General features: G+C 40.1%; 1 protein-coding gene across 7 annotated transcripts in view; it reads left to right on the top strand.

The window, feature by feature from the left end:
- Positions 1-26,618, top strand: part of LOC126295133 (zinc finger protein 708-like) — a 233,563-nt gene that overhangs the window by 51,696 nt on the left and 155,249 nt on the right. For 4 of the 7 annotated variants that reach the window (XM_049987406.1, XM_049987408.1, XM_049987409.1 and 1 more), the window contains one exon: positions 5,358-5,450. In XM_049987406.1, coding sequence (XP_049843363.1) covers positions 5,358-5,450 — 93 coding nt within the window. Of the gene's footprint in view, positions 1-426; positions 5,451-26,618 lie in introns of all 7 variants that reach the window. The other 3 variants (XM_049987412.1, XM_049987411.1, XM_049987410.1) reach the window with 1 other exon arrangement.

Here is a 26,618-nt window from a genome sequence, read left to right as displayed (position 1 = left end):
AAGTATTTTAGATAATAGATGTTTATAGACTTTTATATGTAATCTTACCAGGATATTTTTGTATACTTTGTTATGTTGTATTTATCTGATTCCTCAGGGGAGCATACATTCTTTGTGTGCTAAGTGTTTGTGGCGAGCACTAGGTCCCCTAGCTATGCAATTGTCATATTTCATTTTCGTATTCTGGCATTGCATCTTACACTTATTCTGTGATCCTGTATAATCAATTTTCTCCACCTGTCAGTCTATCCTCTCTTAGCTTTAAGAAATTATTTAGAGTAAATTTTCTTGAGTAATTAGACTTTAGAAAATTCAAATTTCTGTGTCCTTAAAAACCGGTCCACCGACTATTAAATTCTTTTGCTAATGTTTAACTGGGTTTGACCACTGTATGCTGTATGTTCATAGCGGACTGTGCTATTGCAGCCTGTGATAGCCTGCAGTGTATATGGAAACCATACGGACTGTGAAGATGAGGCTGAAATACAGTGTGTGGCATTGAGGTATACCGACCTTTAAGGAAGAAGATCACCGACCTTCAAGAAAGAAGATCACCGGTCTTCAAGAAGGAAGACACCAAAGATATGTGTAAAACTTTTCTGTTTTGTAATGTAAGGACATCAACCCTTCCGTGTTTCACGTGGAAGTGCTGATGGGGGGGTTGTCTAACATTACAGGACATATTGGGACATATTGATGTATTCGATACTGTAGACTTTTAGGGGATGTTGATACAGATATGCAAAATGTAAAGGGAAACTTTGGTGATGTTTAAATATTGTACTGTGTCAATATTAGGACATTTTGCACAGAAAGAACAAAAATAGAATTAATGTAAATATATATTAGTGTTAGTAACCTATTTTCATTCAATTTTGTAATTATATTTCATTTTGTAGAAGAAAGACTCACTGTTTGCTGTAGCTCTGATTAATTGTATAAATTATCAGTTTTGAGCTAAATTATTTCGTATAATATGGACAAGATACTTTTTAAAAACTCACCAGCTAAAGAGAAAGTCTGTGAATGAACGTTTGATGCACACTTCTGGAACTTTCTATGGAGAAATTCTATATTATGATCGCAAAAATACGAAAACTTGTGAAAACTGTTTCATAACCTAATTTCGAAAGACGATTTGTATCAAGAAATATTGCTAAAAAGATTTATTTACATTTTGAAACACGATTTAAATCGTTTTACATATAAATAGTTGTTCTAAATCACTCAAGAAATATCCGGAATCAAATGTCAAGATATTTCTGGAAACATCGGTACAAATCTGGTGAAGGTTATCCAGAAGCTGGTAGAAAAATGTTATAAAATCTATTTGGAAATTATGCTTGTAAGAATTTATATGTACTGATCCTTTTACTTACTTTAATCTGTACTAAAATTCTGTAATGTCTAATTTAGTTTTAAGTCATGAATTGCTATCGTATTATAAACAAAACATTGTCAAAGACTCTCATTGTTTGGAAAGATATTAATACACCTAGGAGTTGTCAGTGGCCAGTTCGGATATGCAGTGCGATAAGCTTTGAGAGTCAGTTGTTGAGTCTGTGAAGTCTGTCAGTTCTTTTTGTAAATTAACGTCTGTAATGAAGAATTACTTGTTGTTGTCAATATGAACTCAAGACCTTTTGCACGAAGCAGACACCTCTTAATGCAACGTTTTAATTTGGTGTTGAGGAGCTGAAATGTTATAAGTACCACCCTTCTTGTATGCTGATTATTTCTGCCTCTTACTCTTGCTCCTCTAGTGTGCATGGTGCTGAATGTAGACTGCAAGGCACCATATGAAAGAGGCAGTCATGGGCACTCACCCTTGGCTTTTGGTATTCAGCTGCCAAGACCCATGTCACAGTTTTCTGTCAACATCATATGGTTCGTCCACAACCAGAACTTTATGTTGATGACAAACTACTAAATGTGGCAGGAACTTACTGCTTTTTAGGCCTGGTCTTTGATTCTTAGTTGACATGAATTCTCAATCTCTTGTATTGTAAGTGAAAGAGCTTGCTGGGCCTCACTACACATTGTCACCTGAGTAACACCAGCAGGGGTGCAGAATGCACTACCCTTCTGCAGCTTACAAAGCCATGTTACAACCCTATCTTCGGTATGGGAGTCTGGCATATGGTTCGATATCATTGTCAGCATTGTGGATACAGGATCTGATGAACCACTGTGGGGTTTGATTTGCAACAGGAGCCTTTTGAACTAGTTCTGTGGACATATTACTCACAGAGTTTGGAGTCCACTCACTGTGTATCAGGTGCAACAACAGCTTCTCAGTTACGCTATGTGTGTTTGCAACTCTCGTAAGCATCCACACTATCATCCCCTCTTTCCAAACATGGAAACCCATCTTCCACAACAATGGCTCAGATCAGGGATTTTGATCGCAGTCCACACCCTGTCCCTCCCCTGTGGACTCTGTTTATTTCTTCCTCCACCTCTCCTCTGGGCGCACTGAAGTACACTTCTGTGGGGAACCCATTGATCACAGCTTTGTGTTAACCTATCGTGAGGTCTGAAAGACACGGTCCCTCCTGAGGCCTTCTGCCACCAATTTTTGTCCATCCTTGGTAAATCCTCGATTTCAGCAGTAGTCTATACTGATAGCTTGATAGTTGCTAATCACATGGGCTTTCCTCACACTGTCACTGGTCATACTGAATTGCTTTCCTTGCTGGAAGCTGTAATGTTGGTAGCCATCTCTCATGCTCTTGAGCATATCCTTTCCTCCTCTTGGCCAGTTGGAAAGCTTTCAACCAGTATTACCCTCAGCATCCCTTGTTCGTTGCTAACCAGTATTCCCAGTATGCCCTTTACCAATGTGGATGCTCAGTGGTGATTGTTTGGACTCCAGGTTCATGTTGGGAGCCCTGAGAATGAACTTGGTGATAGCTTGCCCAAATGGGCTACCAGTAAACTGGCTCTGGTAATTAGTATTCTGGAAACAGACCTCTGATTGGTATTACACCAAGTTTTAGGAACTTGAAATATGGAATGAATCACTGCAGCTTCAAACAACCAGTGAGAAGGAGACTACAAATCTATGAATTCCCTCCATGCAGAACTCTTCCAAGCATTCTACCGTCCTTTGCCAGCTCTACATGAGCCGTATCTGGTTGACTCACGGTAATCTCCTCCATTGCCACCCCACTGTTGTCATTCCCATTCAACAATGGTCTACATTTTGCGGTACTGTCCAACCTAGCCACCCTGTGGCACAATCTTAATCTCTCTAATGCTCTACCCCTGGTGTTAAGAGATGATGCCTCAGTGGCTGACTTAATTTCACATTTAATTCATGAGGGCTATTACCGCTCTCTTTAAGGGAGGGCAACTTAAAGTTATCAGCGCATTGGCATTTGTAGAACATTGTGTTGCCACCTCTGCCCAGACCAGGCTTGGTGGACCAGCCCGGTTTTCACCCTACCTGCTCTTTTACTCTTCTTCCCTCCTCTTCCATTAATCTTTTGTCTCTGTACTTCTCTTGTCCAGTCTGTGTTGCTAGTCTTTCCGAAACTGTTTGAGTACCTCTCTTAAGTGGTGAGGACTGGGGGATGTATGTCCCCTCATTGCATTCTGCTCTCTTGTGCCTCTGGCTGCTCCCTATATGGGGCACCTTGCCTGCCTTTCGTCGTTTGTCTACTGGTTTTTCTTTTTGTTCCTTACATTGGTTTCATCGACCTTTCAGATCTAGCAGTTTGGTGCCTTCAATCGTTCAGTCAGCCAACCACCTCTGTCCATCTGCTCCTGCCACCTCTCTCTCTGTCTGTTATTCTTCCCTGCCTCTTGGCACATCATCCTGCACCCCTACATAGGAGGTTGCTTGTTCTTACCTTCTTAGTATTTTAGTCTAGATAGCAAGTAATATGTGTACTTGGCTTGGTTGAAGTCGAACCAGTTGTTTAGGAGGTGATGTAGAACATATTCACTCTCATAATACGTATCGTTACTGTTGATGCTGGTTGCTGCTCGATATGTAAGAAATAATTTTGATTAATATTTTGTGGTCAGTCAGTTACTGTTGTGCTTGCTTTCAAGAATAAACAAAGCTTTGGTTTCAAATATTTGAATTGTGGCACCATATTTTCTCACTGCCTGTTTATAATTGATGAATATATTTGATTATTAGTGCTACGGCCATGACAGCTTTACACAACATCTGTTTGAAAGTGTCTCTGCCTCTGCTTCTCCCCCAATCATCCGTGTAGTAACAAGACACAGAAATCTCGATCATTTCACTTTTTTTTTTTTTGCGTTTTTCAGTGTCTTGAAGACCCATTAAAGACTGATGGTCCTATTGTTTGGGTAAAGTAAGATCCCAAACTGAAACATTCTGATGGATCTCAGCATAATGCAAGTTTTCACACGAGCACTTTATTGTGCAGAAAGTGCAGTAAGAATGTCATCACACAAATATGGGGCATTCAAGCTAAATTTTCATGGATGGTGAACAATTGTAACCTATGATACCAGCTATTTTCAAGGATGTTTGTGGTCTTCCAGTTGACTCTAGTTTGATGTGTTATTTGTAGGTTATTACCAAGAGTATTTTAACAGCACTTGTAACAAGCATATCCTTATAAACTGTTACCCTTGCATTAATTTTTTATCATTACTCTATGTAATGAATGCTTTAAGTGCATATTTGGTGTCAACAGAGCATGGAAGACTTCCTCTTGGAAGCAATTCTTAATCTTGTTACATGTCTGTGTCAGTGCTGTAACCGAAGATGCAGAACTATGACCTGTGGTGGGTGTATATTCTAGAGTTTTCAGTCACTATTCACTGTACTATTTACATCGTTACTGAAATCCTGCATTGGGTTTATGTAATTCCTTATGACTCGCCTCCAGTACACATGACAAAAATTTGCGTTGTTTTCCTAAAGAGCAGGCACTGAAAATACATGGTGATAGAGCGAGCAGCTGTGTAAATAGCACTAAATTTGGTTAATTTTGATGATAATGTGTGGAATGCCATATTCATTTCATTAATGACCAAAGAGTCCTCTTGTTTATGAGTTTACAGCTAGAAGATTATTTGCATCTCTGTATTATCTGAGTTTAATTTTGAAATGTTGCCGCACATGTGTGTCAAGTTTAAGGGAGTACAACCACCCGATGAAGTAGACCATAGTGCCTCGGAAATAAGAGTGGATTATGTGACAGGAATAGAAAGTGAAAGTATGCCAAAGAAATACTGCACAATGAGTGATAGCAATCAATAAGAATCTCTGCAATGTTGGATGATACTCATAAGAAAGGAAATTGAGAGCTGTGTCCTACATACAGAAGTTAGCAAGCAGTTATAATTCACAGATTGTTTTCTCCTTTCAGTCTGTTGAAGATCCGTTGGGGATATCTTGGTCCACTGATTTTATCAAGGAGGATCCTGAATTAAATTTGGAAATGAATGTAATGGAGAATATGGTAAGTATTCACATCTCTGATGTATTGCTTATATTCAAGTAATAAGTCTCATGTTAAGTGTGTGGAGTAAAAGATGCACTGCAGTGAAATTGTCACAGATTGTCAGTTTTCTGGAACTTGTTGCTGTTCATAATTGTACTCTTGTACTCCTGCACTTGACTTTCATATCACCTGTTATGTGCTGACTGTTTTAAATAGAAGTGGAAGGGGGCTGGTGGCTGGTATAATGCTGTTTCCTGTAGCCCTTGTTGAAATCAACTATATTGTATAATTGTTGTGTGTGATAGTCACATAATTCATGTTTACATGAAGTGTAAGTTACAGTAGTGTATGTCATTTGAGAAATGTTTCTCCTTTCAATAACTTCTGATAAATACAGTTCAAAAGAACATTGGCTGTTCTTATCTTTTGTGTAAATCATAGTTATTCTTGAGTTTGTCTTAAAAACTTTTGGGGGTTTGGAAAAGAGAGATAATATTTGTGTGTTCTAGCTCAGCCTCGATACTTTGGCTACAACCTGTTCATATTGCGGCAGCTTCTGTGGTACCTGTTGTATTAGTTACAAAATTTTCAGCAATAAAAAAATCAGTGTATGGTTTTTGGTGAATGATTGTACATAGCTGAAGCCACCTATGACCATTTGATTCCTGGCAGACCTAAAGAAGAAAGATTAATTTTTTAAATATGCTTTACAACCTTGGTAAGGAAAAGAGATGATTACATTGATAAACATGTCACAGGAATGAAATTAGACAAAGGTACTGGCTCACTCTTGATCTTACTGATCATAAACGAACTTGTTGTGGTTATAAAGGTTTCTTTAGGCACTGAAATGTGTGGTGATTATACAAGCATACAGGTCAAGGAACCAAACTATCATGCTAGGGGCAGCTCAGAGAGAATGTAAAGGAGTGAAGCTGTTCACAGATAACAGGCCAAGACTTTGTTATAGAGACTCATATTATGCCATTTTAAGCAAATGAAAGGGATTTATTGGCATCACAAGTAGACAGGACACTCAGTGAAACAGTAATAGTGTTGTTCCACCAGAAAGGTTTTACAGAAATGAGAATGCCACGCATAGTACTCAGGGATGTGCATATGAGGAATTTGGCTAAAACAGCGGTCTGTAGGGTGTCTTACGGCACTGCTGTAGTTGTCAAAGTGGCTTGGATTGTAGTTGGTGATTGCTTATCTCGAAAATACAAAAGGCCTTATTGTCCTTTGTATGCATCCCAAGTGGCCACAGGTTGAACATGAGGACTCCATGGTACCAGGGCCAGAGGTTCAGGGATAGTGTTCACTGCATGGAGTGCTGCACCCATAGAAAGTGTGCAGAACAGTGTGTTGCTGATTGTGTGGTCTGGAATACCATGTCATGTGGTTGGCACTGAAATCACTGATGTGTACCCCACTTATTATTTTGAAAATACCTAATAAAAATTTACTAATAGCATGTGTGACTATAACAGTGATTCTGAGTGGCACATGCAGTTGTGCAGTGAGCATCTTAGCTCTGTCAGCTAGAGTGGCATGCAGTCTTCGTGGTATTGGGAGCATAAAATGCTAGGGCTTAAGTTCTGTTGTTTCCAACATACATTGCACATAAGGACTGTCAAGAAAAAAATTGAGAAATCAGGGCTGATATGGAGGCACATATAGAGTCTCTTTTTCTCATATTTGTGTGTGAAATGGGAAAGGAAATGACCAGCAGAGTTATGGGGTACCCTTCGTCATGCACCAATAGGTGGATAGCGAAGTATCGATGTGTTTGGAGATACTAGGTAAAGTAACTAGCTGACTAATGTAGTAGGAGCAACAGTGATACTTTTTGTAGCAATAAATATACATATGCATACACACAAAATGATTTATTAGCAGTTGCTGTAATTAGCAGTGTGAATAGATTAGCATTACTCACAAACAGCTGGTTCTCAGTATACTTCATAGAGGTAAATTCGTGTGGGAGCTTCTGCCTTCAGATTTGCAGACTGGCTCATCCCACATCCATCCACATTTTCATTTATGGAATGCAATGTGCAAATCAAGGAATGAACAAATGGATAATATTCACACCCCATCTGTAGCCATAGCAAAGGTTACAGTGTTGAAAGCAAATTTAATTTTATGAAAAAATTCTGAAACATTCAGTAATAAATGCAAACCATCAAGACAAATTAAGATATCATACTTTACTGAAAAAAGTTATACCTGTATAAGAAATTCCTCAGGATGTTTAAGATCATCAGGTTTCACAACGCTATAACTTCGTAATAAATAAAGGTACAGAATTGGGGTCACATTTTTATTTCTATAAATGCCTGCAAAGCCTTTATTTACACAGGAACCATATGATTTTTCCATTGCTTACATTTTATATGTGTGCACACACAACTTTAAGGTGCTTATCACAGCTGTGTTTAGGATCAGCAGTCATATTTTGACCAAAAGTTCTTTTCAACACATTTAAGCATCCAGGCAATAGACTTGATCAATGCATTTGCAAACATGTCAGTTTAGAAAACTAACTTCTGTTAGCATCACAGTTCACCCAAAGTTGTTGGGAGAGGGGGCACATAGGTGGAACCTTTCACAAACTCCCACCAATAAAAAGGTATCATACTGTGAGATAAAACATATTTCAAGGTCAGGTCTGCAGCCCCTTATAGCTGATCAATCAATCCCACCTGCAGATTACTGTTAAGTAGTGCTCTTTTGTGCAGGTTCCAATGCAGTGGTACACTATCCATATGAAAAATTATATTTCTAATGATTTTCCATCTCTTCTGTTTTTGGTCCATCTATGTTTTTTGTAATATTGTCAACATATTTCAATTTCTTACAGAATTCCCTTCTCTTAATATTCAGTTCAGTGTTAATCTCACTAAACTATTCATCACATTACATAAATTAAATAATAAATCATGATGACTACCAACAAACTTCCTGTCCCATATTGCACAGCAAATTACCGTTATTAATGTTGCAGCTACCAGTTAGTCATTCCGTGATGACTCATTTTATAAGATGTAAATCAATCAGGAATGGCCTGCTATTGGAAGAAGTAGACATTACTGGTCACACACTAAATGAAAAATACTGCATACAATTCTTTGGTGTCTGCCCGGATTTCAATTGAAATGGGGTGAACATATTGTTAAACTGGTCAAGTTGATCCCTGCAGCTTACTCAACCAGAGGAAATTATGATGGCATCTTTTGGAGTTTTCACTTGTTTTTTGAATTACCTTCTGGGACAGCCAACTAGATATAAATTAAACATTTATACTTTATTTAATGTAAAAACCAATAGGGAGTTAGTGACATATAGGTGCAAGATTCCCTTGGTCATTGAAGAGGTTTATGCAAGGTGTTCTGTTGTCGACATCACATGACATTCGTACTACAGGGATAAATACTAATTTGTTCATAGCTGCCATGCCGTATTGGATTATCCTATATGACAGTACTGAGTGAAAGCATGCTAGGAAGCATTTCTGAAAGTTGACAGTCTGCAGGAACATTCATTAACTACAAGGCAGAGAGATATGAGCTTTTTGGTTAACTCACTCTCATGCTGGTGCCTCCTTAATTTATTATTGATCCGAATGTTGAAGAACTTAACTAGTGGATTCTCATCCAGTGTCTGTCATTGATATCTTCTTGTATCTGTAAGTCATTTGGATTTGTTTGGAATTGCACGATGTTTCCAGAATGAGATTTTCACTCTGCAGCAGAGTGTGCACTGATATGAAACTTCCTGGCAGATTAAAACTGTGTGCCCGACCGAGACTCGAACTCGGGACCTTTGCCTTTCCCAGGCAACTGCTCTACCATCTGAGCTACCGAAGCACGACTCACGCCTGGTACTCAGTTTTACTTCTGCCAGTATCCGTCTTCGGATTTGGTTTTAGCACAACATTTATGTAGGTCAGGATAAATCAAATGCTGAGCTCTGTGGGGTAGCATATGTATTGTTTCCCAATTTTGTTTTCAGTTTTCCTCCCAAGGTATAATTTATTATTATGACCCAGTTTTTTATTGCTAAGCTAGAATTCAGTTGTTGTACATGTAAGTCTCTTAACACAATAACAATGTATTTCCCTAAGTAAAAGGAGATCAATGTTATAATGGGATGCCAATACTCCACTTTTACTGCATATTTCATTCATGCTATAAATTCAGCACAATGTTTTAGTAATTAGATTGTTACGATCATAATGAGAAGAGTTCCTGCTTCTGTCACCAAAATTCTTCTGATGGATTTGACCATTCATCTCATGTAACAGATGTCCTGTCAAGTATACACTTCTTGACTGAGTCTTGTGAATCTAATTTCAATGGTCACCCCCAGCTACTGTTAAGAAATTGTTTTCATGGCCTGATATTATCTCAGTTTTTCCTAAATATTAGGCTGGTGCATAAGTTGATACCACTTTCGTTTTCCATGTTGGTATTCCAGTTGCTGAGGGCTTATTTATCAATTGTCATTTTTTATTTGTAGTTCACTGTTGCTCTTTGAGTTTATATATATTTGAATTTATGTATTGTCATTTGGAGATACTGTGTGGAACTCTGGTCAGTAGAAAGTGGAGTGCCAAGTGGAGAAATAGTGCTGTTCACGTATTCACCTGTTTGGGTTCTATAGAGGGGGTTCTATAGAGGGGTAACAGCAGCGGAGGCAGCCAGAAAAATTTTCACCCTGATTGTGTTTAATACCATTGGACAGAGCTTGGCAAGGAACTGGTTTTGTCACTAAGGAGAATTGTTTTGTCATTAGTGACTTACCTTCAGGGTTTGATTTAAATGCATTAATTCACAATGATCTGTGTCATAGTAGATAATTACTGACAAATTCAATGAACTGTGTTCATTTCGTGACCTTCAGACCTCTGTGTGCAATGGGGAAGGCTCAAAAGTAGGATGTACCGATACCACATGCACTGAACCAAAACCACAAAAATGGATGGCCATATGTGCATCCTTGGTTGCCTGTAATCAGTTGCTTATGAACAACACTAACCATTCCTGACCTGTATCATTCTGCTGATAATAGATGGTGGCTTTGTGCTGAAATAAGGAAAAGAAAGGAGTTGTTTAGCCCAAACAAAGCAGCAGCAAGAAGCATCCACGACAGATAATGTTGTACATCCTTTTGGTTTGCTATGAATTGTGTCCTTGAGATGTAACCACTGATTACTGCTGACATTTACTGTCAACAACTGTGATGTGTTGCAGATGCAGTACATGAACGATGAGCAGAAAGACATTACTCCAGGAGAATGCCCGCCCAAAATATGCTAAACGGACAAAAAACAGTACACAGGTGTTGGGTTTTGAAGTCATTGTAAACCCACATTATTCGACTGTTCTTGCACCCTCTGATTTTCTCCTGTTCTGCTCTCTATTGAACAACCTTCAAGGAACTTCCTTTCCAGATGAAAATGTGCTCTGAACCTTGTTCAACGAGTTCTTCACCTTAAAATCACGTTATTTCTACAGTTACAGAATGAAAGTCATCCCAGCATTGGGAAACAGCTGTAAATAGTGAAGAACATTTTGTTGATTAAGTCGATCTTATTTGTCTCTGTTATCTATTAAACTTAAGGAAAAATGCCATGAACCATATACCAACCAAATACTTGATGCAAATGGGTACATATGCCTAACCTTTTTTCATTTTACTAGTAAACTGTTTCCTCTCATCGCTGAGTAACCAGTATTTATTATATTCTAAATAATACTTGGTCTGTTAAGCCCAGTGTCTGAATCAATATGTTGCAAACACGGTTTGGTATTGTACATATCTTATGCAACACAGTTAACTCAGTGGATGTGTGCTCAGTCCTCGATGATGAATCAGTTTGTCTTTAGTTGTTAAGTTTATAAAGAATTTAATATTTTGTAAGGGTCTACAGATAGTGGGCAGCTGTACGATATGTAATGCATGCTCACCAGCAAACCTGTCTGGATGCTTACAATTTGCTTGGTCAGTTGACATGTATCCAGCCTCACTGCTATGAGAGTACGCAACTAGCCGCCAACCGCAGCATGCTGTATTAACTAGCGTGGCCTTGGGCGCGAATATCTATCTTTTCTTAGGTCACCATGGAGCTTCTAGATATGACCGTAATGAGCTGGTGTTAGGATGTCGGACACAGTGATGATGAGTGCATGTAGCATGCATGTTTTATAATCCACCTTTGTTTGTAAAACTGTTGAAACTTACTTCTCGGTGTTCGTGTATTGCCATACCTCAAGGATCCACCGCTTACAAATCCTGACATAATATTCGTGTAATTATCATCTGGGGCACAAACTTCCCCCTTAGAATTTTCTCAAAATAATTCTGATCCCCAAGTGAGGTTATGCCTTAGTAAATTGATGTGGCTCTGTTGAGAGGTTAATGTAAACTGTGCATCATTGTTCCACAGAACATATGAGTAGTAGTGTTTGGGTCAGCTGTATTGTAACAGTTATCCAACATAAAAGGTAATTACTGTTGTTGTGAAGTATCGGTTTAAGTAATTTTAATGAACAATCCAAAGGGTGCATTTAAATATTATCAACAGATGAGCCTAGCTTCTAAAAGTAATTCTGTATGAAGAAAATGCAGTGAAGAATTGACAGAACCTGTAAATTAGTTAATAAATTTGTTTACTTCATTGTAGAAATGACTGAAGCTCTAATTATCTACCAATTGATGTTGGAAATAATTTGAATTTGTTGTATGATCAGTAGGCCTGGTAGTAGCAGTGGACAGAGATTGTTGTTTCTTAATGGAATACAACAGTATACTTACTCATTAAAGGTCAGTTGAATCTAAAGTACAATTCAGCTGAGGAAAAAGTGATTCCAAGTTTCCTCTTGGGCAATCACATGTATGAAATGTGAGTTTGATTCATTGTTACAATAACAGTTCCTTTTCTAAATGATTGATAAAGTGTTCACACAGTTGGCTGTGTGGAATTAAACATAGCTCCTGAAAGAATTTTTTAAAATTATGTTTAAATCATAAATTATTTGAACTGCACCATTCCTTTAAAATACAAATACATAAGGAATGTGTTAAATTAGGCACACCATAATTGTATCTAAAACTTTAAATCTTGAAGATAAAAGTAAAAAAAAAACTAATTGCATTTGGGACACCATAGTTTCTACATAGGGCGCTCACAAATAGCGTCATTAATAATGCAGTTTTTGATACTCTAAGAAACTAAAATGATACATAAATCATACGATTTAAATACTTCAGTTTTTCATTATATTTCATTTTCTTATTAAGTAGACTATTCCCAGTCTTCAAGAGGGGTCATAGAGCAGATGCGCAAAACTATAGACCTATATCTCTGACGTCAATCTGTTGTAGAATTTTAGAACATGTTTTTTGGTAGCGTATCATGTCGTTTCTGGAAACCTAGAATCTACTCTGCAGGAATCAACATGGATTCCGGAAACAGCGATCGTGTGAGACCCAGCTCGCTTTATTTGTTCATGAAACCCAGAAAATATTAGATACAGGCTCCCAGGTAGATGCCATTTTCCTTGACTTCCGGAAGGTGTTTGATACAGTTCCACACTGTTGCCTGATAAAGTAAGAGCCTATGGAATATCAGACCAGCTGTGTGGCTGGATTGAAGAGTTTTTAGCAAACAGAACACAGCATGTTGTTCTCAATGGAGAGACGTCTAAAGACATTAGAGTAACCTCTGGCGTGCCACAGGGGAGTGTTATGGGACCATTGCTTTTCACAATATATATAAATGACCTAGTAGAGAGTGTCGGAAGTTCCATGCGGCTTTTTGCGGATGATGCTGTAGTATACAGAGAAGTTGCAGCATTAGAAAATTGTAGCGAAATGCAGGAAGATATGCAATGGATAGGCACTTGGTGCAGGGAGTGGCAACTTACCCTTAACATAGACAAATGTAACATATTGCGAATACATAGAAAGAAGGAACCTTTGTTGTATGATTATATGATAGCGGAATGAACACTGGTAGCAGTTACTTCTGTAAAATATCTGGGAGTATGCGTGCAGAATGATTTGAAGTGGAATGATCATATAAAATTAATTGTTGGTAGGATGGGTACCAGGTTGAGATTCAGTGGAAGAGTCCAAAATGTAGTCCATCAACAAAGGATGTGGCTTATAAAACACTCGTTCAACCTATACTTCAGTATTGCTCATCAGTGTGGGATCCGTACTAGATCGGGTTGACGGAGGAGATAAAGAAGATCCAAAGAAGAGCGGCGCATTTCGTCACAGTGTGATTTGGTAAGCGTGATAGTGTTATGGAGGTGTTTAACAAACTCGAGTGGCAGACTCTACAAGAGAGGCGCTCTGTGTCGTGGTGTAGCTTGCTGTCCAGGTTTCGAGAGGGTGCGTTTCTGGATGAGGTATCGAATATATTGCTTCCCCCTACTTATACGTCCCGAGCAGATCACGAGTGTAAAATTAGAGACATTCGAGCACGCACGGAGGCTTTCTGGCTGTCGTTCTTCTCACGAACCATATGTGACTGGAACAGGAAAGGGAGGTAATGACAGTGGCACATAAAGTGCCCTCCGCCACACACCATTGGGTGGCTTGCAGAGTATAAATGTAGATGTAGATGCATTCACCTTGCAACACAGTCCTAGGTCCCAATTCTAAAGATACAAGTAATATCTTGTTTTTTAAATAATCATTGTTTAACTTATTAATGTTGAAATTTGTTCAGTTCTCACAAAAAGTTCTGTCACTTTTGTATTGTGTGAATAAGTTGTAAGCTTTGGAATGGGTTTCAAAAACATTACCATAGCTTCTGCATTTTCAGAGATGCCATAGAAATTGTTATATACCTCTCTCATTTGAAATTTCTGCAGTGACAAACAATCCAGCATTTATCAGATCAACATGTACATCTTTTACGGCATCTGTTGTAATTGTCTTAATCGGCAGCATTTGATCCCTGCAAGAATCATTTTCCACTTCTGAATACCCAGCACATCTTTGATGGGTTGCATCCTCTGTTATGAGAAGGTATTTGGCTTTTTCAAGCTTCAGGTTTGTTGTGATAACAATATTATGATGACTTAAGGTTGAAAATAATAATAGTTTTTCAATATGAGGAAAAAGTTTGACCTGAATGTAAGTAATGCTCACTCAGTTGTCCAGAAACCATCTTTCAGTACTGTAAAACATGAGTTTGTGCACATTCATAAAAATCTGTAGCTCAGCTAGCATACCATGTGTTTCATCTGGTTTCACACTCCTCTCCTCATTGTTCCACCAATAGCATCCATCACAACTTTGCTATGACATGCAGCAAAGAATAACAGTCCATTTCCACTTTAAATACTTACAAACAGAAGCTGGATAACATGTACTTGTTTTCAGATAGGAAAGTACAGCCATCTCAACAAATTGTCAACTTTTTGATAGGTGAGATCTTCTTTACATCAGCTGTAATATACAGGGTGATTCAAAAAGAATACCACAACTTTAGGAATTTAAAACTCTGCAACGACAAAAGACAGAGCTAAGCACTATCTGTCGGCGAATTAAGGGAGCTATAAAGTTTCATTTAGTTGTACATTTGTTCGCTTGAAACGCTGTTGACTAGGCGTCAGCGTCAGTTGATGCTAAGATGGCGACCGCTCATCAGAAAACTTTTTGTGTCATTGAGTACGGCAGAAGTGAATCAACGACAATTGTTCAGCGTGCATTTCGAACGAAGTATGGTGTTAAACCTCCTGATAGGTGGTGTATTAAACGTTGGTATAAACAGTTTACAGAGAATGGATGTTTGTGCAAAGGAAAAGTTCTGGACGGCTGAGAACGAGTGATGAAAATGTAGCTCACCCAGCAAGCATTTGTTCACAGCCCAGGAAAATCCACTCACAGAGCTAGCAGAGAGCTGCAAATTCTACAATCAACTGTATGGAGGTTAGTTATGAAACCTTATCATCTGAAATTGGTTCAAGCACTGTCTGCAGCTGATAAGATTAAAAGAATCGATTTCTGTGATTTTATCCTTGCTCAAATGGAAACAGATGAATCTTTCGTTTCAAAGATTGTGTTTAGTGATGAAGCAACTTTCCACACTAACGGAAAAGTCAACCATCACAATGTCTGTATATGGGGCACTGAGAATCCGCGGGAAACAACTCAGTATGAACGTGACTCGCCTAAGGTTTTCTGTGCCATTTTCTGTGCCATTTCAGCCAATAAAGTTTTTGGTCCCTTTTTCTTCGAAGGTGCTACTGTAACTGGACTACGGTATCTGGAGATGTTAGAGAATTGGCTGTTCCCTCAGCTCGAACAAGAAGCACAACAATTTGTATTTCAGCAGGATGGAGCGCCACCACATTGGCACTTATCTGTCCGTAACTACCTGAATGTCAACTACCCGAGGCGATGGATTGGCCGCCAGGCAGCCCGTGACAGAGCACTTCATCACTGGCCTCCAAGAAGCCCTGATCTTACCCCCTGCGATTTTTTTCTTATGGGGGTATGTTAAGGATATGGTGTTTCGGCCACCTCTCCCAGCCACCATTGATGATTTTAAACGAGAAATAACAGCAGCTATCCAAACTGTTACGCCTGATATGCTACAGAGAGTGTGGAACGAGTTGGAGTATCGGGTTGATATTGCTTGAGTGTCTGGAGGGGGCCATATTGAACATCTCTGAACTTGTTTTTGAGTGAAAAAAAAACCTTTTAAATACTCTTTGTAATGATGTATAACAGAAGGTTATATTATGTTTCTTTCATTAAATACACATTTTTAAAGTTGTGGTATTCTTTTTGAATCACCCTGTATATAAGAACACAGCAGTAGAAACTTTCATGTGTTAATCTCATTAGTGATGGTGGCATGATAAAATGTTCCTGCAGCATCCTGTGAAGCCCATACTTGTTCATGTTATGAATGAACACTTTGACTTTTGTCTCCATTAATCAGAGAAACATTATCTACAAAGTCTGTCCGTAGATCTCCAGCTTTCAGAAATACATTTTGCACTTATCCCCAATTCAGCAGATTGTGAGTTTTTAACGAAGCAGATTGAGTTTTTAACGAAGCAGTGAAATACTAAATATAAAATTTGCTTTTCAATTTCTGACACTACATCAGCAATGGTACCATTAACTTCCACATAAATGTTGAGTGAAGTTTAGGAGTTACAGTTTCTATGCTTCATACATGAGTTCATAGTACACATGAATTGACAGTAGAGTATGTGTCCCAGTTACTCCTTACCTCATGAAAAAATGCTCTTTTCAGTGCATTCACCAGATAATCACAGTTGGCAAGATACTTTCACACATACATTGAGGTGTATTCAAAACCAACCAAATCTGTAATGAATGAAAGTATTTTTTTATTTGCCCGATTTCTGTGTCTGCCTAAAATTTCGTATAAGCTGCATGAGGTGAAAGTACTATGTAGTGTTTTTTTCAAAACTCTGCATCTTAGTCTTTGGATCTTTAAATAATTTAGTGTCCCATCTGTCAGGTGCATGGCAGATAGTTGTCTCTGCTGAAAAAAAAAAAAAAAAAAAAAAAAAAAAAAAAAACTGTTGTTCGCTTCTTTTTCTGAAACCTTGTTATTCAGTTTGTGCTGTTAACGTATGCTTAAACATTATGGAAGCTGTTGCTCTGGAACAATTAAATTGTTGGTTACTGTGTATTTCCAAGTTGGGCTGTCTGGATGTAGCATTTCCTGAAGTTTATGGGGATCAGTATGAACCTAAATACAGTTCTGATGATTACAATCTAATGACATGAGTCATTGTGCATGTACTTTCATTGTACATACTCTTCACAACTCCTCCTTCCTCTTTTCCTTTATTTTAAATCTAGACATTTGCTAAGTTGCTCTCCTTCCTTTCTTCTGAAGTCTTGTGATATTTTCTTGTTTTTCCTTACATTGAACCAACTGTAATTGTTCTGCATGCTGTCACTGTGCAAATTGGCCAAAACTACACTCTCATCCAGAATTAAAGCAATGAACAACTACTTCCCTGTCCCGTGTTAATTCATGATACAATCCTACAAACTATCAACCAAATGTCCCCACAATCGTGTTCTACATGGAAGATGGCATTCCGGTCAACTGACAACTATGCCAATGATGTCAGGGAATGTATGAAATGAAGTAGTGTTTGTTGGGTAGCCCCACATCCACAATCGCTGTGTACCTAGCTACAGATAGTGCAGTTTGACCAGACTCGGCAGGACAGTCAAAAAATTGATGTTGCCTGATGGCTTGGTGTGAATTGTTCTGTTGTTTGTTGAATGTGGCGACAGTTCATAGAGACTGAAACTGTGTCCCAAAGTCCAGGGCAGGGTCGACCACATGTGACTTCAGAAGAGAGGACTGTATTTCGCTGTAAGGTCACAATAGATGTCCTTAGTGCTGCATGGCAACTGACATATGAGCTCACAGCATCTGATAGACATCTTGTATCAAGGTAAATTGTGTGCAGATGGCTTTGGCAGAGTGGCTTTTATTGTTGGAGACCTTCAGTATGTCTACCTCTGACACATCTTCACAGAAAGTAGTGTCTAGAGTGAGCAGGCAGCTTGCTTGTGACTCAGGGCAGGATGCCCTGCCTTGTGTTTGAATGGTGGACCCCATCCTGCATTCCAAGATGTCACTCTGTGTATCACAGGCGTGTGCATAGGCTGTAATAGTGGGACAAGAATAGTGTAGTATATGAACTGCTGAGTACTTCTGTGCTCCAGGATATCTTTGTTTAGAGTGTAAGGCATGTATTATAAATACTTCTCGGGTGGCAAGTGAACAAAAGCTTCATTCTACATTGACCTTCTTTTTAACAAGACTCTGTACCTCGGGTTGACCAAACTATACTACCCATTACACCAGAGTTACTGGTGACAATTATTTCCAGCCTTATTTCGCCACTTATGTATCATTCTAACAATTAGTTACCTTAACCCGTACACTGAATCTTACACATTTCCATAGGGCCCCTTGCCCTGCACCTTAACTCAACACCATGGAACTAATTTCATTACTACCCTTCTTCCACAGTTTTTTCTAGCTCTCTACTCCCCTCTTAAAAGTGAAAATAAATCGATTATTCTTCATACTATAACACTCTTCATTCTGCTGCTTTTATGCTCACGCTATCCAACCCAGTGGAGTCAGAACTATGGCTGGGTCCAAACTCGGTTGTTTTCTTTGTATTTCACGTAGCAGAACAACACCAGATCCGGCAGAACAAGCGCCACTGTAGTGGTTGGTGTGACAATAGTCAATGTTGTCTTTCTGGTGCTGACTTTCACAATATGAATTTACATGCTGTAATAACGTTTCTAGGGAGATTTGTCCCTCCTGCTTGTTCAGAAGAATGTTTATAGATTACATTAGTTCTGGCCCTAGAGATTGATTTAAGCTGGTTAGATTTGCAGCAGGTGGCACTTCCGTGGGCTCTTCCGGCCAGTACAAATGTGGCTAGGCAATACTCCCATGAGTTATCCCAGCAATTGTGGTGGACAGGCAGAAAGTAGGCCCCATTATCCCCATTATGTTGCATGCAGTTCCATTTAATAAGAAAGCATTCACCTTTCATTCTACCCTCATTGCTTATGTACCCCTCTGCTTTTTGAAACAACTAGCTGCTACTACCATCTTGTCAAAGGTAGGGTACAACCCATGTGCCTCAGCCTGCTGAAAGTAAAATTCTGGCTGTACCACTTCTTTATTGCATTCTCTTTCTTCATTTGTCCCATTAGAAACTTCACTGCACAGGAATCGTACCCCATTCTTATTGCCATACTTGCACAGACTGTGATTTTAACTTTGCTTCCTCCATTTCTACGTATCTTCCTTCGTCTTTTGCAGTTAATAACAATCGCTGAGTTTTCACTCGTCCAAATTTCTTCAGTATTCCCCACTTGATGAATTATGCACGAATTATGTAGCACTCATGATGTGCTTGTTTCCCTGCTACTGTTACTGAAATGGAAATAGAAACTTTTCTTCCATCAGTTCTCACTGATGCTGTGGCTACTCCAAATTAAAGGGCAAGTCTTTGTGCTCAGGTTTTGAAACCAACCTCAACTTAAGTGATAGTTCCTTCTGTACTTTCCTTAGATCCTTTAAATAGTGGTCTTCTTGCAACAAATTTACCCCTAGCTGGAATGCTATCTTCTACGGACTGCAACCATTTTAATAACCACTTTCCTATCTAAGACTTCTACTTGGGTTTGTGGTTCCCCGATACTGCTGCTTCTCTACTTCAGCTATCTGCATTACTGTGCTTCTTCTCGGTTTTATGCATAAGTTCAATATCAAATCGGCTGTGTTGCTGCTGCCCAACATGTCAACCTATTGGTAAGGATTCTTTTTAAGACCAACAACCATTTTAATGCCGCATGATCTGTTATTACTCGGAATGTTTTACCGTACAGATAAAATTGGAAATATGAAAGTCCATGAATAAGGTTAACATCCCGTTCTCCATTGAGGAATAATTTCATTCTGCAGAATTCAGTTGCCTTGAGTGTAAGCTACGGGATGTTCTACACACTCCACCTCTTCTAATATCACACAACCTGGTGCATGGTTTTATGCATCACGCAATAAAACAAATTTTCTATTAAAATCAGGAAATGTCACAAATTGACTCATGTTAAAGCTTCTTTTAACTCCTCAAAAGCATGCTGGCACTGTTCTCACCACACAAATTTAGTTCCCTTCTTTTAAGAAATGTGTACCCTTCTGGCAGTATTCGCACATCCTTTTATTGACTGGTGGTAATAGTTCACAAGTCCAGAATGACTGAACTCTATTACAGATTGTAGTACAGGAAATTCTCATACAGCCCTAATCTTGGGTCTGTCTTAATTCCATATTGTGATATGCCTAGGTATGCTGTCTATTTCATCACAAAATCACACTTTTCTGTACTCAGTGTTAATTTCACTGCTTTTAACGTTAGTAATACTTCCCTTAATCACTGCACATGCTGTTTGATATCACATCCATAGACGATTATGTCATCAAGATGCACAGAGGATTGCCATAGTCTCAAACTTCTGAGTATTGTATCCAACAATCTCTGAAATGTTACAAGTGCATTTTTAATGAAGATGGCATCCTTCTGAGTTGACAGTGTCCCCAGGGTACTAGAAATGCTGTTTTGTGTCAGTCCTGTGGTGCAGGCTCTATCTGGTGGTAATCACTCTTCAAATCCATTGTAGAAAAGTACTAGTATCGCTCTTAATGATCCATAGTTTGACATGTGGAAAAGGGTTGGCATCCATAATGGTTTTATCATTTAGGTGTCTGTAATCAAACCAAAACCTATAGTTTTGGCACAACTATTCCTGCCCACCATTGGCTACTGCATTCTTCAATTATTCCGCCTTCCAGCTGTTGATTGATTGATAACTCCAAAATTGGATGAAAGTTGCTAGCTATTCTGTATGGTTTGTGGTAGACTGATGTTTCATTTCCTACTGGTATGTGGTGTTGTACAATATGTGTATCTGATAATGGTCCTTTTGGAGATAATAAATCATTGAATTCCAAAAGTAGTTTTTTCATTGGTTCCCTATTGCTTCCCTCTAGGTGCTTCACTTTTGCTCCCCATACAGTTTGAGTGATGTCAGGTAGTTCTCTGTGGCTGACACCCCACATGTCGCATCCTTCCTCCTCCATGATATTCATGTTAGTGATTAACAACTGGTTTTGTTAATCATATGCCCTCTGTGCTGAAATGGTATGCAGAAACAGGTATGTGCACGATATTTCTGTTAAATAAACAGCCCATCTGATGTAATACTTCATTTTCTTCTAATGGTTCCATCACACACACAATTCCTACCGGCAAGCTAGACTCAACACTGACCCAAGGTAATTTCCTAGTACCTGTTGAAACATAATTATGCGAATCAAGTCTTAGTATGGTTGTTCATGGTTTAATTGGTTGACCTTTGGCAACACTCTCTCCTTGCCACCTCTCTACCATGACTTATCCTAACTGAACCATTTTTCTGCCATGTTCCACACTATGTAGCTAGAAGTTAGTTATGTGCGTAATGCTGATAAATGAAATCTAATCCCAGAATCATGCTGTAGCCCTCAATTGCATGTGGCACAATCTCTAATTATTGTTTAAATGGAGCCGTATCCAGGTGGATGCCTGTGTCCATAGTCTTAACGGTGTGACATCTTTATTCCCACTCCATGCACTCTGTAGTGTGGTGGGTCCAATTGCTTGTGTTTCACCAGATCACTACTGGTGACTGAAACATGTTCTCCTGTGTCCAATAATGTCATGGAATCCTTTTTTCCTACTACTCCTCATGTTGCATACAGTTCTTATCACATTCACTTCTGTATACAGTTCTGTAGCATCTAGTTCTACTGGGAATCACCATAGGTGGACCAGGGGTCCCAGCTAGTGTTAAATACCCTATTCCTCCCTGTTCCTCTATTTTTAAAACTTATGTTATCTTCCTTTATTCACATCTCCCTGAGGCTGGTGACACTTCTTTCTTACATGGCCTGTTTGTCCAAACTTGAGAGGTTTTTCTGCAAATTCTTCCACAGTTTGTGTATTTTTCTTAGTTATTACTGCTGATTATTTCCTACAGTGTGTGGCACTATTTTGATCCCTATATCTTTGAATTAACCCGTCTTTAAATTCTTTGAATGTTGTGGTTCCCTTCAGAGCTCCTGTATACCCTAAATAGGTTTTTAATTCCTGTGTTAGCCTCTGTTTTGTAACAGTCAGTAATACTTGATTAGACCAACCGTGCATCTGAGCCAGACGTCGAAGGTAAAGGCCTGCTCATTGTTGGTTGTTTTACCAGGACAAGGAGCAGTTAAACTTTTGTCTGACAAATGTACACTCCATTTAACAAACGTGATCCTGTCAACCCTCGAAGTTCTTTATTATCTGCTGGTATTTGTGCTACCTTTCCTAACAATATGCATACAGCTTCTGGTTATGTCACACCTTGTGTCTCATGTTCTATTGAAGCTTTATCCTTGACAACACTCACTTTGGGAAGTAACATTCACAAGACAAGAAGACAAAATACATTAACTTAATTGCTACATGTTATTATGAGCCATATTGACAACCAGCACTGCATAGACGTAGGGCTCAAATTTTTACATGTGCAACATTTTCCTAGAAGTGATTTCATACATCGCACTTAGAGACCCTCAAGGTTACACTGCGCACATCCAACAGTTACTAACTAATCATGCCTTCCATTACCTCTAAGCGTAGAAAAATCCACGGGTTCTCTATTTGCAATAACATTTACTTTATAAAATTCACAACCGTCAGATGTCTTTTCCATGACCAAAATATAAGAATTTTCTTTCTTTCTTTCTTTCTTTTTCTTTTCTTTTTTATTCACTGTAACATAGGGTGTAGGTTCAAACATGGCTCTGAGGAGGAGATAGCAAAGTTCTGACACCAGTGTTGCATGACCCTTGGTTTGTCGCACATAGAGAGCGAAACGAGATGTCAGGATGACTGTAGATATGTTTAATTACTTTTTCCAATCCTCAGCCACAGTACATCAGGAACAGCTTGGTAGAGGCTTACAATGGCCTCTCATGTGAAATAGTAGACATCTGGCATTGCTGAAAATGCAACGAGCAAAGCTGAGTATGGGGTCACTCAGTGCTGCTGTCAGCAGTCTCTCTGGCTGTGACGGTGATGACACCACAGTGGTGCAGCTGTTGACGGCCATGAACTACCTCCAGTGAGCAACCAGCTCCCTCATGCCTCGCGGCAGGCTACCCTGTCTAATGGTCATATGGCAGACCCCATACTGCATTCTAGGATGTCACTCTGGGTGTCACTGGCTTTTGAGTGTTGCTGGCTCTGATATTGAGACAAGAAGCATTTAGTACACAAATGGCTGAATGTTTGTGTGTTCCAGACTATATTTGTTGACAGCTCCTGGTAAATGTTTTAAATACCGCTGGTGGCAGGTGAGGAAAGACTAATGTACTGCAGTGTTGGTTGTTGCTATACCACGCCTAACTGACTCAGCTTCGAAATGCCAGTAGGTCGTGTTTTGCTGTGCAGCATGTAATACTTCCACCACCTGTGGGGCGGCTCTGTTTCAAGAAGTACAGCATAAGTAATGCTCTGGCGGGCAGTGAAGACCATGTCTTACATGAAGACAGTGGTCATGAAAGAGGAGAAGTAGTTAAAGTTTCATATGCAGGGGCCTTTAGGTCAGATTGGTTTTATACACTAAGAATGTTTTTTAGCCTGGCTTTGCAATCTAATATTAATAATCGTAAGAATGTTACTTTTTAAAAAGTGCTTAAAAATGAAAATGTGCCTTATAGCCTGTAGCATCTTATAATCTATAAAACATACTGAGGGTCTCACTGAAGCCTTCACCAATCATAATTATCATCCCAATCTCATACAGAAACTAATGTCATGCCTTATCTTTCCAGTCTTCCATTGTCTGGCCACAGAGGAGCATTCCTCTTGTAACTCAGTACCACCCAGGACTGGAGCAACTGAATTACATTCTCCAACAGGGTTTTGACTACCTCTCTTGGCGCCCTGAAGTGAGAAATGTTCCGCCCACTATCCATCTCGCACCAGTATTCCACCGTCCACCAAACCTACACAATCTAGTCGTCCATCACTACACAGCCCCTACTCCCAACCCCTTACGCCATGGCTCATGCCCCAGTAATAGACAGAGATGCAAGACCTGTTCCATACATCCTCCCACCACCTTCACAAGCATCACCTATCCCATCAAAGACAGGGCTACCTGTGAAACCAGTCATGTGATCTATAGGCTAAGCTGCAACCACTGTGCTGCATTCTATGTGAAAATGACCACAAACAAGCCACCTGTTCGAATTGGTGGCCACTGAAAAAAGTGGCTCACTTGGTTGCTGAGCATGCTGCCAAACATGACATCCTTCATTTCAATGAGTGCTTCAGAGTCTGTGCCATATGGATCCTTCCCACTAACACCAGCTTTTCTGAATTGTGCAGGTGGAAACTTTCGTACATTCATGTGACTGTCCTGGCCTCAACCTTCATTAATCATTGTCCTCACCCATCCAGCCTGCTGTTCCATTCCAGCACCATGCAACCCTCATTCCACCATCACACTCTCTTTTTACTTCCCTTCTTTTCTGATACCTACCACCCCACCTCTCCCCTGCCAGTTGTCTAACCGCCTGATAGCAAGTAGCTGCCCTATGCTCTTTCCACCTCATCCTTTCATGGTCCCGAGCAGCACTGCAGTGTACATCATCCATACCGTACTATCCCTCCCCATTGCAGCCTCCTCCTTACCCCTACCCACTCAGCACTCCCATCATGCAGTGGTGCTGCTGTTGCTCCTCAGTGTAGCTACAGTTGCCTGAGGCTGCAGCCGTGTGTGCGTGTGCGGGGCATCTCCGCAATATGGCGAGTCTCAACTTTGCTTCCCCCTGTTGGTCCAAGTGTTAGAATAGGATAGAGGTACCCCTGACTGTTGTAAGAGGTGACTAAAAGGAGTCTGTCACTTTTCAGCCCTATAAGTTCAGGTCCCATTTTTATGGTTTGACATGCCACTTTCCAAATTCTACAGATGTGCAGGTCATATGAGGAAGGATGCCTTATGTGGTGCACGAGTTATCCATGGTGCCCTTAGATTCGATCTCCTGAGACTTTTGTCATGGCTTTGCATCTCCACCTGCAATTTAGCTATTTGCGCGAGGACACCTTATGGGGTATCGCATCGTCTTCTGTTGTCTCCTGTACTCTTTTGCCCCCATGACCGTATTGGTTTTCTCTGAGCCCAATATCAAGCATGGTAGCCAATCTGTTGTTGTGGGGCCATCATGTACCCATTTGGTTGTAGTCCCCTGACAACACAGGGATCGCACTGCTGATGCCCGAGCTGTAAACTCCCCACGTATGCCAAGGAGTAGAGGTCTGTCTTCTGGGGGCATCATGACTCCCAGCAATGGCTTTCATGCCAGGTGGCCTTTGCTGTGCCTGGGTGGTGACCATGGAGAGAGCCCTTGATCTGAGTGGGTGGCATCAGATCACATGATCCACAATGAAGTGGACTAAGTCACCTCTTGCTGGTGGATGTATGGCGCCAGCAGTCTCTAAGAAGGGCAAGATCGAGTACAATGCTGACAGATATGATCCTAAATCGTTTCCCTCCCATGCTATACCATGGGAGTAATGTAGGGCCACAAAAAGAAAACTCCATATTCGCCTTGGTATTTAGTCTGTAGCAGAATGGACAGGGACTCATTTCTGCCTATGAAGCCTCACTTTTTCAGTGAACATCTTGAGCATAAGTTTGGGGAAGTGACAACGCTGTCCAAGTTGAGAAGTGTTGAAGTCTAGATTCAGACAGCATCCCCAGCCCAATCCTGGGCGTTACTCGCTTGTGACTGTCTGGGTGATATTCCTGATTCTGTCACTCCCCATAAAAGCCTCAACATGGTCCAGAGGATTATTTTCCATTGCGACCTCCTCCTGCAGTCTAACAAGCTCCGTGCCAGTCTAGAATGGTGGGATGTTGATTTCATCCGGTGCATTTACCGGGGCCCAAAGACACAGGGTCGCTACTGGTGCCTTCATCTTGGCCTTTCCTGAGGTCGTCAAGGTGGTGATTTACCACTGACTTTAAACCACATAACCCTCCCCCTATGTGTTGCTCTAAGTTCTGGTATTTTGGGCACATGTCTTCCTGTTGCACTTTCAACGCCACATGTCGAGACTGCGGATGTCTACTGCAGCCAAATACTCCTATGTGCCTGTAAATTTGAACAGTTTCACCCTATTCAGTTGACATCGACGTATGCTGCAGCTACATTACCATCGCCATCACAAGCACATGCTTAGGAACAAGGACCACCCCCCCCCCCCCCGCCAAATGCAGGGGACATTGGTTCCCTCCCCTCAGCCAGAGAAGCAACAGCCTCCACTGGCTTGTCTCGTGTGGAATAGGTCTCTTGGGACTCTCTATCTCAAGGTCTCCACTAATGCCACAGCGGACACTCGCCAGTGGGTGAAGTAGCCAGAAGCTGCTGGATGAAGAGCTCCACAGTCTTTCTCCATGCCTGAAGCTACTTCAGACAAGTCCTCTCAGTAAGCCCCTAAAGAAAAGTGAGAAGGCAAACAAACAAAGAAGTCTGTT

The sequence above is a fragment of the Schistocerca gregaria genome, chromosome 11, assembly GCF_023897955.1.
Source record: "Schistocerca gregaria isolate iqSchGreg1 chromosome 11, iqSchGreg1.2, whole genome shotgun sequence".
In the NCBI taxonomy this organism is placed as follows: Eukaryota; Metazoa; Arthropoda; class Insecta; order Orthoptera; family Acrididae; genus Schistocerca; species Schistocerca gregaria.
Note: the sequence above shows the minus strand (reverse complement) of the source record. Positions and strands in the feature narration are given on the sequence as shown.